General features: G+C 41.2%; 2 protein-coding genes across 2 annotated transcripts; one reads left to right on the top strand and one right to left on the bottom strand.

Annotated features, from left to right (window-relative positions):
- Positions 1-5,314: 5,314 nt before the first annotated feature.
- alg2 (ALG2 alpha-1,3/1,6-mannosyltransferase) lies at positions 5,315-9,051 on the bottom strand. The gene is made up of 5 exons (XM_028426232.1): positions 8,905-9,051; positions 8,276-8,447; positions 8,041-8,178; positions 7,552-7,719; positions 5,315-6,878 (listed from the first exon to the last, which is right to left on the bottom strand). The coding sequence occupies exons 2-5, from the start codon at positions 8,444-8,446 to the stop codon at positions 6,138-6,140; spliced, it is 1,218 nt and encodes a 405-aa protein (XP_028282033.1). The 5' UTR covers position 8,447; positions 8,905-9,051; the 3' UTR covers positions 5,315-6,137.
- Positions 9,052-9,331: 280 nt separating this feature from the next.
- sec61b (SEC61 translocon subunit beta) lies at positions 9,332-12,349 on the top strand. The gene is made up of 4 exons (XM_028425496.1): positions 9,332-9,489; positions 10,085-10,182; positions 11,042-11,146; positions 11,849-12,349. Exons 1-4 carry the CDS (start codon positions 9,487-9,489, stop codon positions 11,934-11,936), a joined length of 294 nt encoding a protein of 97 aa, XP_028281297.1. The 5' UTR covers positions 9,332-9,486; the 3' UTR covers positions 11,937-12,349.
- Positions 12,350-16,708: the final 4,359 nt, after the last annotated feature.

Below are 16,708 nucleotides of genomic sequence, written 5' to 3'. Positions count from 1 at the left end.
ATCCCAAATCTCTGCTACATGAATACTGTATAGACACACACACACACAAACACACACCCTCTTATGCATGTTGGTGAGTGTGTATTGATAATGGCCATTAGCATATTTATGATCATTGCCAGCCTCTTATTGTTTGCTCGCCCCATTAATCTTCATCTGCTGCCTGCCGACTGACAGCTCAATCTAACGGGCCATCACTGGGCACTGGGCACAGACACACACACACACACACATTAGGAATGCATAGTTGTACATAAAGCATACTTGCATCAACAATCGAGGGGCATTGTCTCACACACACACAGACACATACACACATTCAGGCAGACGGAGTGATTGACATTCACCCCTGCGTGTGTAATCACCGGAGGTTATCCTCCACAGCTGCGTGGGGGTCTGCTCAGCTTCTCCTGTGCAGTACTGAGGCGTCACACCAACAGGCGGAGAGCTCCTTCTGGGCCGTAGGTGGGTGATGGCCCCCTTTGGTCAGGGTGTACCAGTAAGCCTCTCTGTGTATGTATATCACCAAAAATGCACTGCTGTGCATCCCATCCCTGCAGCAGCCATCCAGTCACTATTAAAGACCCCTTCCTGCAGTCGCCATCAAGCCAGAAACAAACAGAAAAACACAAAAATGCAGCACATATGAGAGCAGCATTAATACACCCAGGGCTGCTAAACTGTGCGTGAGTGTGTTCAATGTGATGACAGCATGTGTCTGTATGTGCTCGTCTAATGTGCGCTCAAATGTTAATGTGTTTGTTTAAAGCCAGTATGACTGACTGACTCACAGCTGATTACTGAGTGAATGAGTGCTGGAAGCAAGCCAGGTTCAATAGAAGGTCTGTCCTCCTGTTGCCTCTTCCGCTTTTATCCCTGCCCCTCCTCCTCCTCCCACTCCTCCTGCATCACCCTGCTGCTCCAGGAAGAGCAAACTGGGAGCCAGGATCTTTGTAAGATGTACACTTAACTGGGACATAAACACTAAAGACAAATCGAAGTAGAAAGTTTTTTATGTTTTCATACAAATTCTTGGGATAGAAGAGAGGGACTAAAAGGACCTGCGGTATCTGCATTGTAAAGACATGTTAGTTTTAGTTTACATGAATGCTGCTGCAGCAGGCAACACTACATGTAGTAGCCATGTCAGTAAACGCTGCTAGCTAAGTAGGAAAACAACATATTCTCATGTCAATGTTTTTCCATTTTACTGGATTGCATCAGTGCAACAGAAATTAAGGGGGAATGTTTGTATTGAAAACAAAATGTGACAATGACCTTATGACAAATGTCATAAGGGGCTGCAAACATGGATACTTAGAACCGACGCAGAAAGCATTGAGAAAATTGTTACATAACCACTCCCATGACCCCTTTTTTTTGTCGAGTTAATTATTTACCCCTTAAGTGTCCATTTACCCTTTAAAGTTGTTTTTAGTAGCTAAAATGTTCTAAAACTAATTGACGACTATAAATGTGAAACAATAAAGATGTTTACACTGAAGTCAGTGAGTAGTTTTGTAGGTATGCAAGAGGTTTTAGCTTAAATGTGTGACTGCATAGATTAAGTTCTTTAATAAGCAGCAGGGAGGCTTGTGGTGTGTATTTATAATGCTACAAGACGCTGTGAATGTACAAACAGTCATGATGAGTGTGTTAAAGGTTCAAACTGCACACTATTAACTGTGTGATGTACCGTCACAGGAAACTGAGATAGAAATTAGAAAAGTAACACCAGGGCAATAATTTGACAGCATGAAATAAAAATCACACACCAGAACTGTGTTTTAACCGTCTCCGTTTAGGTGAAGCTTTAACAGTAAACACGGAAGCCCACAATTGCTCGGTGGAAACTTTGACAGCTATTTAATTCTACTATTACGTTTTATATTCTACTTTTGCTTATTAATCATGGTATCCTGTGTTGTTTCCTATCAGACTACATCATCAGTTTACATCTGAAAGAAGACTGCAAACACTTTTATTGATAAACCCACAGTGAATTAGACAATGTTTAATGTCTTAAATCTATGGACTCGTTTGTCTTGAAGCTGTGAGCTCTTTTAAACCACAACATACACAACAGAACAGGTCATAATGCTTCTCTTTCCTGGGCCGTAAAGCTGTTTTTATAGAGCCTATCTATAATGATTCACCAGCAGAGATTACAGAAGTTTTATTGTGATCCACCACAGAGAGAAGAGTTTTATGGAGCTTTACTAAATCATTCCTATCATTTGTGATATCAGCTCCTCAGACTGTTTGCCGCTGTGCGAATAAAGGGGTTGTGCAGTATTAACATTTATGACATGTAAGCTAATATATTTGAATAGTTTATGAAAGCAGTAAAGTATGAAATACATAATTTGCTAACATGTACCATGTAAAACAGCTCTTAAAGATGAGCTGTGAATACAAATGCAGGCTGTCTATCATTCATGACCAACTTTCCTCCAACAATAAAAACTCAACGACTGCAAAATACTCAGAGCAAGAAGGAAGGAAGGCTGCGTTACATTACACCAATGCATCTTTATGGATAACAGAAAACCTATGAAAAATAAAGCTTCACCTTAACCTACAATTATTAAATGAATTATTAAATTGTAAGAAAAAATATTTTGGTTCCACACATTGCTGGAAACAATCCAGTAATTGCATCATGTTTATATTTCTAGTTCATTCTCGTTTTCAGGGCAATGAGTCGCTGACCTGGTTAGTGTTGCAGGAGGAAGAGTTCAGATTGATGTATTAACACTAACTGTGTTTCTCTCATCATCAGCTTCATTTAGCCTATGATTAACTTCCAATCACACAGCGTGATTAAAAGTCAGAGTAAAAATATTCCATACATATTTAATAATCCGCTAACAAGGAAAGCAGCTCCCAAACTGCCAACAAAATAGATATACACCCATATACACGTGCACGCTCCTACATACATCTCTCCTCTCCTTGCCTGAAAACACACACCTAAACATTTCACGGCTATCTTCCCCCGCACCCTGGTGCCGGCTATGTGGAATTAGAAAACCAACCCTGCGGTCTCATTAATTAATTAAACACCATGTGCCAGTGGCACCTGGGTACCGGTTATCACTGCCACTCAGACACACCGTGATCTCAATAACTACCCCACCACAGGGCAGAGGGGGGAGTGGGGGAGGTGAAGGGGAGTGAAGGGACGCTGATTCTTCCTTCACAACTTTGACGTAAAAACAGTTGGACACAGAAAAGAAACTTCAGACACCGTCTTCCTGTGTAGACACACTTACACAGAATGGAGCCTAATGAGTGTTTATTGCTGTGTGCATTTTTTCAGTAAGTCTTTTCCTCCCTTACAGGCTCCACAGGACCATTTTATCATCTGGCCTAGCAGGGACCCTAAATCACTGCGGCAACACACCTCCTCATCATCTGCTCTTAATACCCGTGCATGTGGAAATACTGCACAAACACAAAACACACGCACCTTCATGTTCATTATGGTCAATTGGCATTTGCATTCTTAAGACTGTCGGTGTTCTGGGTTAAATTGCATCTTTGTTTTTCAAGATGTTCAAGAAATGACATTTTTTGGTTATTTAAAATCATACGCCAACCCAAATATGGAGCATATTAAATTATGGAGTTGACCAATACTGCCCACTGGGCTTTGTGTCTGCTTATAACAAAGTCTGCAGATTTCTAACAATGGGGCCATGATCTGGTTATGCTGAAAGGAAGGCAGAAATCAGTTAGCCCTAAGGCAACAAAACATGACTCCTCCCATCAAAACCAGCTAGATGGATGAATGATAATTTTAGGCTGAAGTGTGATCCTGAGGCTCATTTCTTTGTTTTAATGTGAGCTCATGAAGAAGACAGCTACCTTCAAAAGTCCCCTGAGTAAGCTAAACAATAGGTTTAAGAAGGTGATGTGATATTCAATATAGTGAATAAAAAAAAATAGCTGTGATGAAATGTCAGGTGGGATTTCTTAGACCCGAGTGATCCGGAATATTAAATTAGAACAAACTACAGATTACAATAATCAGTACATCGGGGTCTAATACATAAATTGACTGTGATATTCCTCATGTTGACTGTAGCATCTACTTTAAATTAAAGCACTGCCACCTGCACTAATTGGACCTACAGGGACAAATAACTTGTAGTTTGGAAAATCAAGCAGCACCGCTGTTGCTTTCTTTGCTTTTGAAATTGACTCTGAAGAAATGTCTGAATCAATAGGGGATGTGGGAACTGAAAAGTCAATGCAGGTGAACCACACAACCTAAAATGAAGACCTGACAGACGCATATCTCTGCATATATCCGAGGCTGGCAGTGTCTGCAGGATAAAATGATTCAGCTTAGATGAGTTAAGAAGTTGTTTTACTTCTCATTCTGGTATCATTTCTGGTATCAATTCTGGAATTTAAAATCATTTAAAAATATTCAATAAATAAAAATAATCACTAAAATTGATTTCATGTGATCTATAAACTACCATTGTGCTACCTTTAAATTGTTAAAGTCTTCCTTGTCTTCAGAACTTGACACAGAAAGCCGCAGCTTCCTTCAGCTGATCATTCCAGGGTCAGACAGTGACCATGTTCTGAAGAAGATCTGTGTGCAGAGCATCACTGATTTAAAAGTGCCAGCAGGAACCCGAATCAGGGTCAGCAACAACAAACTCAGCCTGGTTGCATCTCCACAGGAGACAGTCACGCATCGCTGTGACACCTTTCTGCATCGGGAGTTTAAATACGACCTGATGAACTTCAACAGTGAGCACTTTGCAGCGTCTGTTCGATGCGGCCACGCTGCGTGCAACCAGGTGGGTGAGAGTGGCTCAGCAGAGTTGGAGCTCACAATTAAACTGTTTAAGCAACAATTTTGAAGTTGTTTTCCCAAGCAATTACTGTTAAATTAATTCTGATGTTGGGATCATCTTTCATTTTTTCCATATAGAAGGATCTTCAAAGCATGTTTTCTCACAATTGTCTGACAAACTTAGCAGTGCAGATTAATTAATGACCTGACTATTTTACTCTAGATTCCCTTTAAGAAAAGAAGTAAAGCCCATACAGACACCAGTCAGACTCCAGAAATGATCATGAAGCATCGGATGGAGACAGAATTGTGAGACCCTCCTTTTGTTGAGCAAATAAAAAATCCTTTGCGGCTGCTTTGTCTGAGAATGTTTCGTTGAACAACTCACATCCAGACCCGTCCTCCGCATTAACAATGTTTCTGTGCCTCCATGCTCACCCACAAAATCCTTATCCATCCCTATTAAAGGCCAAAAAAAGCGAGCTCCATAAGACTCGGGAAACTATGTGTCCTCTTGTTTATTAAGACTTCAGGAATGTCAATAAGAGCATTTCTATACAGTATGAGGACTGAGGAGGCCAGCAAGCAGACACAGTGACCTTCTGCTATTCTCCTTGTTGATAATGACCCAGACACAGGCGCACTGCCCGTCAGCCAGACCTCTAATAAAGCCAAACACTCCCTATCATCTACTAATAACCTCCATGCGGCAGCAGGAGTCATGGACAGGCCGGCGTCTCCTGAATGCGAGAAGGGGAACAAAGCTCTGGGTGGACAGGAAATGGAGGAAAGCATCCTGTTTATCGATCTAAGACTGTGCACTGCCTGATGGCACATGGTGATAACTACATTCTTCTTCTTCATCTCCAAAACACACAAAGACAAAGACTACTGTAGAAAAAGAAAGAAAAAAACAGTGTGAAACATTTCACTCTAGCATTGTCCCATTCAATCAATCCTTCAGGTGGACTCTTGTTGCAGTGCTACACATCTATGATGACTCACATACACACAGATTGCAGGGGTGGTATCTTTTCAGAGGATAGGTAAACTCGTTACTCTTTTCTTAATTGGTATAGAGATTCTGTCCTTTTTCCCCTCTCAGCAACCACTCCAGGGGAATGCTGATTAATTGTCCTCTAAGTCCTCATAATACTCCGCCAGCCCCTCCACCCTGCACATATACACATACGTCATCTGTAGAAGACCTCCACTTCCACTCTCTGCAGACCTCAGTCATCCACAGTTTGTCAGTTCCACAGAGGACTGGGTTTTTTCAAATTCTCGCTGGTTTTGTTTTTACTCTCCTTCAGCCTTCACATCACTGGCTAAGCCTGACAATGTACCCGTACAGCTGGTCCGAGAAGGCCTGTAGAGAGAGCTTATCTTGTACCCTCTTCCTCCCAGCTTGTCCCATTTCCCTGCGGAGATGCGGCTCCCTGACGAGCCGCTCCATGGCCTTAGAGAAAGCGTCCGCTGTGGGCTCACACAGGAAGCCCGTCTCCCCATCTGCCACACTCTCCAGGGGACCCCCGGAGTTCACAGCGATAACAGGACAGCAGCAGTACATGGCCTCTACAGGTACTATCCCAAAGTGCTCTCTGCTGGGGGTGTAGAGCACAGCAGTGCTGCCCTGAAGGAGCGCCACCTTCAGTGAATCAGAGGGGGAACGCAAAAAAGTAACACAGTCCTCCACATGGAGCTGTGCTGCTAGTTCTTTCAGTTCAGTGTAATGTTGAACGTTCTCAGTAACGCGGTCATCGTAGCCCCCGGCCACCACCAAGTGAATGCCAGCTCTCAGGCCTGAAGGAAGGCTGATCCTCAGGACTGCCAGAGCCTCCAGAGCCAGGCCTAAATTCTTCTTCCTCTCATATCTGTTCAGAGAGAGAAACAGGCAGGAGGTTCCCTCAGGGAGCAGCCCTTCCAGGCCTTGTGCTTCGGTGGATGGCTGGTCAAAGGTACGCGTGTTGAGGGAGGGATAGAGGACATCTGTCTGGACTCTACTTAGACTATGAAAGGTCTCCCTGAAGATGCCTGCGGTGAACTTGCTGTTTACCAGAATCTAAGAGGAAGTACAGAGAGATTAGTTTATAACGATCTAACATATATCACAGGTGTTATAATTCCCTATGAGCGCCTGAGGTCTGTGACTATGCTGAAGTCTAGACTAAAATCAAAATGTCATTTCATTTCTTTTAGGGCCCTGAGCTTTTACACCAGAATGCCTTTGGAGATCAGGCCATATCATATTTAAAATAATCAGTATTATCATTCAAACTGTTGTACTATACTATTATTTTTGTGTAAACTGCTATAAATATTATATTAACCATCTACAAAAATAGCTTGGTATGAATTTTGTTTTATCCCTATCTGATTGTATATAATTTTTTCTGAGTGACAGCTGTATTGCAGTTCTTTACAACTGCTTCATTTGCTTCTAATGACAGTATATTTTAATGTTTTGCCAATGAAAGCCATAAATTCAAAACAATCTTTACTTGAATCAAAAGATCAAATCTTTACTGTCAACAAGTGTTCTAAACTACTTCATCTAAGCTTTAACATATTAGAGCAGAAGAAAATTACATTAGCTGATTAGTTTAAAATTTCATTATATTATTTTACAGATTTTCTAAAAGATGTGCACTGAAATCTTCAGGCAGGACCCTTTTAGCTACTCTCTAATCTGTGCTAAAGGGGCAGACAGCCCCCTCCCAGCCTTGGTTACATACCATATCAGCCATGCCAGTGGTGCGTTCCTCAAACCAATCTATGGGAGCACGGTACAGCTTCTTCAGAGTGGATTTCCTCTGGGTCAACAGCTGGTCTGGGAAATGGCAGTAGAACAGAACTTTCTTCCTACGGCGTGACAGTCGCAGAACCGGAATACATGCCGACACCTGGGGTCAAAATAAAACAGTAGTTACAGGTTATTTCTCATATATAGGTATGTATTAATGCTAAATAACTATCAAAAATGTCTTGGTGAGCTTTGTATGGCATTTTTCATTGACAATCATTCATATTATAAGTGAGCTCAACAGCTGTGAATAACAATGTTTTGTGTCCACTTCATGTTAAGGAACGCTAACAGGATGTGACACAAAACAGAAGATACCACTGACAATAGAACCTATTCTCTGACATTCAGTTATGAAACAAAGCCACTTTACAGTAAGTCAAATAAGTGACAATCAAACATGATCATTGACAAAATTTACCTGATCGCAGAAGACAACATCATATTCCACCCCGCTGAGGAAGACCAGGTAGAAGGCCACATAGATCATCCTCAGGTAGGCACACATTGCATGCAGGTAGCCAAAGACACTGGTGGGTAGCCAGTCACCCACACATACCTATCACAGTAACAGAAACAACCAAATCACCTATTCAATAACCATAGCTCATATATTTGTGTCTTATATCTATACTATAGTGTGTGTGTTCACATACCACAGGCAGATCTGGGTCCAGTGTCTCAGAGAAGCAGTGCGCTGGATCATAATGGGCCGTCCAGATCTGAACACTACACCCTTGTGATTTCAGGGCAACAGCAGCATCAACCACCAGCCGCTCTGCTCCCCCAATACCAAGGTCTGGATGGAGGAACACCACCCGAGCCATCCTGCACACAACACAGGACACAGTTAAACCCTAACATATTTTTGGTCATCATTTTATTGGGTAGCAATGGCTGCTTTTGATCTGTAAGATGCTGTTTTGTTGACAAACTTAAATAATTAGTCCTTGTTAATTTTGTAACATTATTTATTACTGCCACCTCTGAAAGCACCACAACACTGTCTGACTTACAGAAAATATATCGGCCATGTTAAAATGCTTTCATTTACTCTGCCATGTAACTAAAGGGAAGACAGGTAGCTAACTGGCATAAAGGTTAATTGTCAATACTACACAAATGACATATTGGCTTTGGATAGCTGTCAATGAAGTTGCAGTGATATGATTATGAACATTAGCCGATGGGGCTGTAAAAATAAGCAGTTTTGTAGCGAAATTAGTAAACATTAGTAAAAAGATCACAACCACATCTATTTAATTAAAGTACACTTATTGTTTACCTTTGGATCTCTTCACTACTCTGTCCAAGTTTGGAAACCTGTGATATACCCGTCGTGTTTCTTTAGCAGAGGAACATGCAACACTGTGGTTTAAACGCCATTTTGGCTCAAATCAGCCGTTGTGATTACCTTACCCGCACTTTACTGTTTGAACCACAATGGCGCCTGTTTCCTCCGATGAGAGAGACGCGCTTCCTGTGAGACACGTCTCCTTCGGAGTCAGGGCGGTTCACTTTTTTGCCTTTTTAATAACATACACGTTTATGAACAAATTCAATCCAATAAATAACAAAAGACTTTTAAAATGTATTACAAAGACTAACAGGATAAAAAGTGCCTTTTAAGATTTTTTCCATTTAAGCTTTTTGTATTGAATGCAATCAGCCGGTCAGGCTTCTCTTTGGTCGCCTTCGCCGGTCTTGCATTTTGCAGTCGTGTCCTTTTTAGACAGGCGTCAGCTTTGTGGGGTCTCTTCTCAATTTTTGACCAATTCAGAAGCGATTGTCTGCTGCTCATTTGACGTGGACATCAGCTTGAAGAGAGGCTCAGGGTTTCAGCTCATATTCTGACAAATACAACAAAATGGTAAGATCCTTAATTCCCTCTGGTTAGCTACTGTTGCTGCTAACCATCTCCAGTGCATTCATTCAAAACTCAGCTAACGTTTTGCTATCTGTTAGCTAGCTTTGTAAGGCTAGCTTATGGTCTGTGGACGTGGCCATTTCTGTGGCGTAAAGTCAGCCCAAAAACTTGTATTTTAAGTTGACATACTACAGAAAATACATTTTACTGGAATGTGAACGCAATTAGTGGATATCTAGCACTAGAGCGTTTAAAGTAACACAGTCAGCAGTTCAGACCGCCATGAGTGTTTGAAACATACTGCACCGCTGAAAGTCAACTTACCAGCTTAACCTTAACCAGCTTAACCCAGCTTAACCTGTTAGAATGAAGTAGTTAACTACTCAACTTGACTGATGATTTGTCGGTTTCATGCTAGAACACTGTGCCAATTTAGAGTCAAAAACATGTAAGTGCAATTGTCATCAATTAATCGTCAAATTAATTGTTATCGGCTAAATGCCACAATTAATCGTGATTAATTTTTTTGCCAATATCGCCAAACCCTAGTGTACTGTATACAGTTAAATCATGTCTTAAGTCTTTTTTTTTCTTTTAGCCTGGACCAGCAGCAAGTGCAACTAATGTTGGAGCATCCAGCCGCTCCCCCAGCAAGACTGTGGCTCCCCGAGCAGCAGGCTCCACAGTCAGACAGAGGTACACAAACTCATCATCTGACCACTCAGCTTTTATTTATGCATTCATTCAAGCACAAAGTTAAAGGGGGTAAACTTTACACAAGTTGATCAAACTCACATGGGTATCCTAAGGAGTCCCATCTCATACAGCCTGCACATCTTGATCTAGTTTAGAAGTTGTGGAAGACTGAGGACTAATACATCAGTCATCGGACATTCAACATTAAATGACAGCTGGTTTGTAAAATAATGATAAATGACTTAGCTCCTCACTAAGGCACCTTTTCCCTTGTTGCACATGTTAAGACAGTGTAAAAGTATAGTAGTGTTCATTTTACATCAAATATAAGTCTTATCTTGTGCATCCCAATTATCTTTTAAATACTCTGACCCCTCCTGTTCATGTCATCACGCTGAAAAGAGTGATTGATGATTTTCAGATCACCCTCGTCTGTATCTTCTGTGTGCCTTCAATTTATCAGAGTAGATAGATGTTGCGCTGTGGGCTTAATCAGTGTGTAATCAGAGGCTCACTGTTTTCTCTCTCACTGTTACCCATTACTACAACCCTCTTCATTACCTCATTAACCTCTGTTTAATCTCCTCACATGAGCAAAGCAGCAATGAATCAATCCACTCATTCAGCACCAGCTACTTCAGTGGAAATTACATTATAGTGTTTAACAGCAAGTTTTTTTTCCTGGCTGTGATTGTTTCTAAATGGCAGGCTCACATTAACTTATAAGATGGTTATGCATGTTAAGAGACTTGAGTGTATAAAATTCGCCTTTGCTGTTATTTCAAAAGGTACAAAAACTTGCTGTATACAATTTGGGATGAGGCTGAATAATGGTGTGTTTTATGTGTGTGTTCCTTAGAAAAGCTACTAGCAGCAGTACTCGTAGCGGTGGCAGGACGACGGGATCGGCAGGGACTGGTGGCATCTGGCGCTTCTACACTGAAGACTCACCCGGCCTCAAAGTGTAAGTACAGTTTACAAAACTTTTTGTTAAAGTAGTTGTAGAGTCTCAAGAAAATTCAGCTTTTTTTCAGCGTGACATTTTAACTTGCATCCACTCACAAATGCACAGAATTTGGGCTGTTTATGACATGACATACAAGCTGTGGATCAGCGTGATTTTAAATGTCTACATCATAATTGTGTGTGTTAGGAAAGTGCATGTTTAGAAAACTCTCAAACTCTGCTACATCCTCACCCCTAATATTAATGATGGTGCCCTGTCTCCTGGCCATAGCCAGCCCTGGTTGATCAATGGTGCTGTGGTGGTTATTGAGTGTGTCTCTCCAGCAGTCAGAGGAGGGCAGACTCGCCATACAGTGCTGTATATTGAGTGTGTGTTTGTTCCTGTGTTAGATACCGGCCTGAAACCTTCATTAAAGGATCCACTTTGAAAGGTCAACTCAATTACAGTCTTCTGACAGGGGGGAGGAAGGGGCCGCGGAGGAGTAGGTTGGCATGGCAATGCTGCTACTTAGTGATGTGCTCCTCCACCCCACCCCCACTCATAGCCTCCTTCAGAGATGAGAGCCCCTCCTTGTTTCCAAAACTCATCAATAAAATCAGCCTCTCGACTAAAACTCTCGCTGTGGTTGGGGTTACAGCAAATGATGGGACTTTGTGTATGTGTTAATCTGGGTATTAATCGGTATCTCTGATCTTACAGCGGCCCAGTGCCCGTGCTGGTGATGAGTCTGCTATTCATCGCTTCGGTCTTCATGCTTCACATCTGGGGAAAATACACCCGTTCTTAACACCAACTGATGACCTTTGACCCTGCGCCTCAGCTTCTTAACTCGTTGGACCTGGACCAAACAACAAATGAACAAGCTTCACTATCACTACAACACACAGATTGTTGTGACCATTTCAGTACATGATCTTCAGTTGTCTTTGGTAGCCACCTAGTTGCTTCTTCCCATCACTCTGTATTTTGAGTGAATTAGAGGAAGCCATGCTGACCCACCTCAGATGTAACATCTGTATGTGTGTGTTGTCCTCCCTCCAATTGGCAGTTGACCCCAGAACTGCTACATGAAGATTTAAAGACGTTGTTGTTTTCAGGCCCCCAGCAAATATTTCTTCTTACAGCCTGAATTGCATTTTTTGTTAACAGAATTTGTACAAAATGTAATTGTTAAATTGTACAATAAAAAGTAAAAACTGATGCGTGTTTGTAAATTTACTGAAACAGGTGATGAACAATTGAAAGCTGTTAACAGTTTTTGGAACAGCTTATCTGTGTTCTTTTTTTAATAAATAAATTTACTACTATATAACTGTCTAGTTATGCCAACCTTTGGCTCTGCCTGTTTATTACAAACCTGTCCAGATAAAATGTAAGTTTGGATGAAGGTTAACTTCTCAGTATGCCATCCTCGTGAGAAGTTCAGAACGCTCTCCAGTACAGGCCACCTAAAGCACCACCTGTGCTGAAGTTTTATTTAGTTTATCAGCCGCACTATAGTCCCAGGTAGGACTAACAAGTTTCCACATGGCTGGTACAACAATGGACTCACCTCTTTCTTCCTGACTGTCTCTTTGCACCTGGCCAGTAATAAAGTACGACTTTACATGAATATTATTTTTCAAAATCCTAAATGTGCTTTATTGGAATTTTGCCCGGGTGTTTTTTCTTCTTTTCTCCTGAGGGGGGCACTGCAGACTATTTGCTGAATAACACAGGCTCAGCAGAAACCAACATGAAGCTGTTCTCACTCAGTAAAGGAAATGAGTGTATGTTCTCACTGTTGATTGTTTCAACCTCTTCTAATCATTTGATTTTATAATGTAAATTTCTACAACAGAAATAATCATTTGGTCTGATCATTAGACTGGTTTGATTAAAATATATTAATAGTTAATTTAATAATAATTAGATTGTATTGGCACAGCGACAGCTGACTGCTGCTGTGGACTGATCTTTTGGTGCTGTAGAAGTAGTTCTGACCAAACCTGCATCACCAGGTTATCTGTGTTGAATATCAAATCACCAGCTGGCATTGCCTGTGCTTCTGTGTGTGTGTGAGCTTGTACCTTGTGTTAAACGTAGCATTCATGTCCTGTTCATTAATTCATTCTGTTGCTATGGCTCTGCTTTCCGAAAGGCTTCCTGTGTTCGTGGCAAACTCAGGCACTACTGCCACATCACTCTCCCTCTTGTCCTCATCCTACACACACACACACACAAACTGAGATACACTCACAAACTCCACGGCCCAATTCACGGTGGCACAACATGACAGTGAGCCAGAATAATTCAACATAACAATTAAATATGAAGGAGCCGCGGTAAAGCTGTCCCTCAGTGTTCAGGAGTCAACAGGCCCAGGCAGCATGTGGAGCTCTGTGACCCTCCACACTGCTGCAACCTGTAGTTTCAAACTCCTCCTGACACTGTCTGTGCAAGTCAACTCAGTGCTTCATTCGGGGGTGAAACAAAGGTTTGTTTTCATTTCTTGTCATTGCAAGCTCTGCTCAATTAAATCACTAAAATCAGCTGTTTTTTGCTCTGTATTTTTTTATTAAAAATGTTTTTAGGTTTGAAACAGAATGGATCCCTTCTTTGTAGAAATCTGCGTTTCCATCTATGAAGTTGTCTGAAGCAGTGATGACATCATGGTCACTCCTTAGGTTGTAGTCTAAAGGATTCAATTCAGGTGAATAGGGTGAGTGCCGGACAAGTTCAAATCTACATTCCTGAATGGCAGCCATCACCACTGTGGACTTGTGGACTTGTCCATTGTCCCGGGGGAAGGGAAGAGCAATCCTCTTGTCAGCTTTCCACTAAATCTTTTCCTGTGGCTGTGTCAAAAGATCAGAGCAGTAAACACCTATAATACTGTGACCCTTTATGAGGTGGACCTCCTTTGAACTGACATCTTGGTCATATGGATTTTGTTGTGCTTGGACATAGTCCTTACAAAATACCCAGTTCTGTGTTAGTGCACTGTTGGACTGATTGGGCCATCTTCTCAGCAGAACAGCAGCCCCCCCTTACATGCTATAAGGAAGGAACATCCTCTAGTGTGGCCTGGAGGGGCCAGTGTACGTGGGTGACAGCTTATTATTCTTAGAAGATGACAGCTAACAAGTGAGATCTCATTTACATTAAAAGTACTATGTAAAAACCCAGGAGGACGATTTTATATATCCGACTAGGTTTTATTTTTTTCACATCTAATAAGTCACTGCATGAGTTATTTATCACCTCAGCAGATGAGCTCATTATAGCTAAAATGTGTCATGGTACATTTTCACAACATAAAACATCTCAGATCAATTAAAAAAAGTAATCATACATCAACAACAGTGACTGGACATGAACCAACATGCATGCTAAGATCAAGGGAAGCCTGTGTCTCCTGTTTTCTACTTAAATCATCCTCAACGTGCACATGTGAGATGTCTTGTGGAAAGAAAGCAAGGAGCAATAAGAGGACAGAGAAAGAAAAGAAGCTTTCTTCAGAGTGCTTCCTCTTTGTCTTTTCAACAGAAACCCATATCCTGTGAAGAAACCACATACTTTTACAAGGGATGGTCCCTTACACACACACACACACAGGAGACCTGTAAATAGGTCATATGTCTTTTCTGTTCTACACGACGCATGCTGCTCTGTGGTTTAACACTGACTGTGTCACTCTCTCACTCATCCATCACACACACATGTATATGTCCCACCCTGCAGATAAAACACAGGATATCAGGTGCAGCAGAGGGCTTGTGATTTTAAAGCCTTATTCCTTTTTCAAAGTAGTTGCAGAGCGTTCCTTCCTAGATGAGTGCAGAGTACCTGATGATGCATGCACGTATGTGAAGTATGTGAGCGTGTGTCTTTTTGAACGGATCACATGGTTGGTAAAGCGTGGAATGGATAAACAGACAGGCGAGTGGAATTGATCCACGCTCACTGACCAAGTGAATCCTGAGGGATGTCCAAATATTGAGGGGATTTTGGGACTTTGGTGACAGGATGTACACAGTGAAATGCTACACACAGGCTTGGCACAAAACTGATCTGTTTAACTATAAACTGTATAGTGAATACACACTTATAAAGCAAAAAGTAGTAGTAGTTCCTCTGTTTAATTACAAACCTGTTATAATGCTGGTTGTGTGTCCTTAACTATACCCATACAGTATTTAAAGACACATAACAAATGTATCTTGATGCTGTGGTCATAAGGCCAGTGACCAGTCAGTAATTAGTCAGTGCTGCAGCGGCCAATTGGTGCGGCACTCTGTTAATGGCCAGAGATCAGTAGCGCAGTCTGATCTGCTGAGAGGTGAGAACTTGTTCACTGTAAAATAATCTGACTCCATATTCTGCCATCCAGGTCACATGGCTGCTGTTCATATGTACTGTATGTGGGTCAGGAGGGTCAGAGCAGAGAAAGAATTTGTGAATGCGTGTGTGTGTGCCAGCTGTGTGCTCTCAGGTCTTGGACCCGGTTTCTGACAGAAATAGAAGAATCTAACCCTGAGCCAAGACTGAGTCTGCATCTATCAATACTTCATCTCTCTATAACCCTCTGTAACACGCACTCACCTCATGCTTGATGCATGAAGTGTGAAGAAGTAATAACTAACTCCAGTGAAATCCATTACATTTGATTTACTGTGAGGCAGACAAGCCAAACTAAAGCAAACGCTTTTGTTTTATTAATGTGCAGATACAGGGATGTGGACTGTTTAGAATTCAGATGTTATGCTCATGTGAGTTCATAGAAAGGCTGCCAAATTATAATAACTTGTTAAGAACCAGAAGGTGGTCTGGTACCTGGGTTACTATCTATACCAGTCATGACCCATACAGCTTCTTTCTGGTTGCATGCCTACACTAACCAGATGAGTGGTCATTTACATCCATGTCTATAAGAAGTCATTTTTGTTTCAGTTATTATGACCTTTGACCCCTTGGATATAAAATCTCATCAGAAGCTGATGAGGACCTAAATACATTAGCAAAAGCTGAATCATTTTATACAGACATTAGTATGAAAGCAAATCCTTGAGTTGAAGTTCATTTATTTTGGCACTTAATTTCATAGCTGTTAAAGACACTGAATGGGAATCATGTTATTGTATTCAGAGAGGATACGTTAAGTAATTTTGACTATTTGTGCATTATTTATGAAAACTTCATGTTAAAATATAAATGTGCCCTGATTTCTCATTGAAAAAAAGGTATGTGTCTCAATGTTCTGTTGTCTATTTTTATTTCAAAGTCATACCCCATTAAGACACATAATTTGATGTGTTCCAGTTTAGTTGAGATAATAAAGACAGATTAAGATTAAGAAACCTTTATTAGTCCCACAATGGGGAAATTGCATACAAAGAATAAGACTATATGTTTTAGAACAGATCATTTACAAGCAGTGTTGAGAAAAGAAATGTAAAAAAGTCAAAAAAGTAAAAAATATAACAGAATCTTGAGATCTTGAATGATACAGTTTCAACGGTTGAAGCACAAAGAGAAGAAAACCATTAGATGAGGAGTTGAAAGAAATAGAGAGCACAG

The sequence above is a fragment of the Parambassis ranga genome, chromosome 16 (genome assembly GCF_900634625.1).
Source record: "Parambassis ranga chromosome 16, fParRan2.1, whole genome shotgun sequence".
NCBI lineage: Eukaryota > Metazoa > Chordata > Actinopteri > Ambassidae > Parambassis > Parambassis ranga.
The sequence above is the reverse complement of the archived record's forward strand: the minus strand, read 5'-3'. Positions and strand labels throughout refer to the sequence as shown.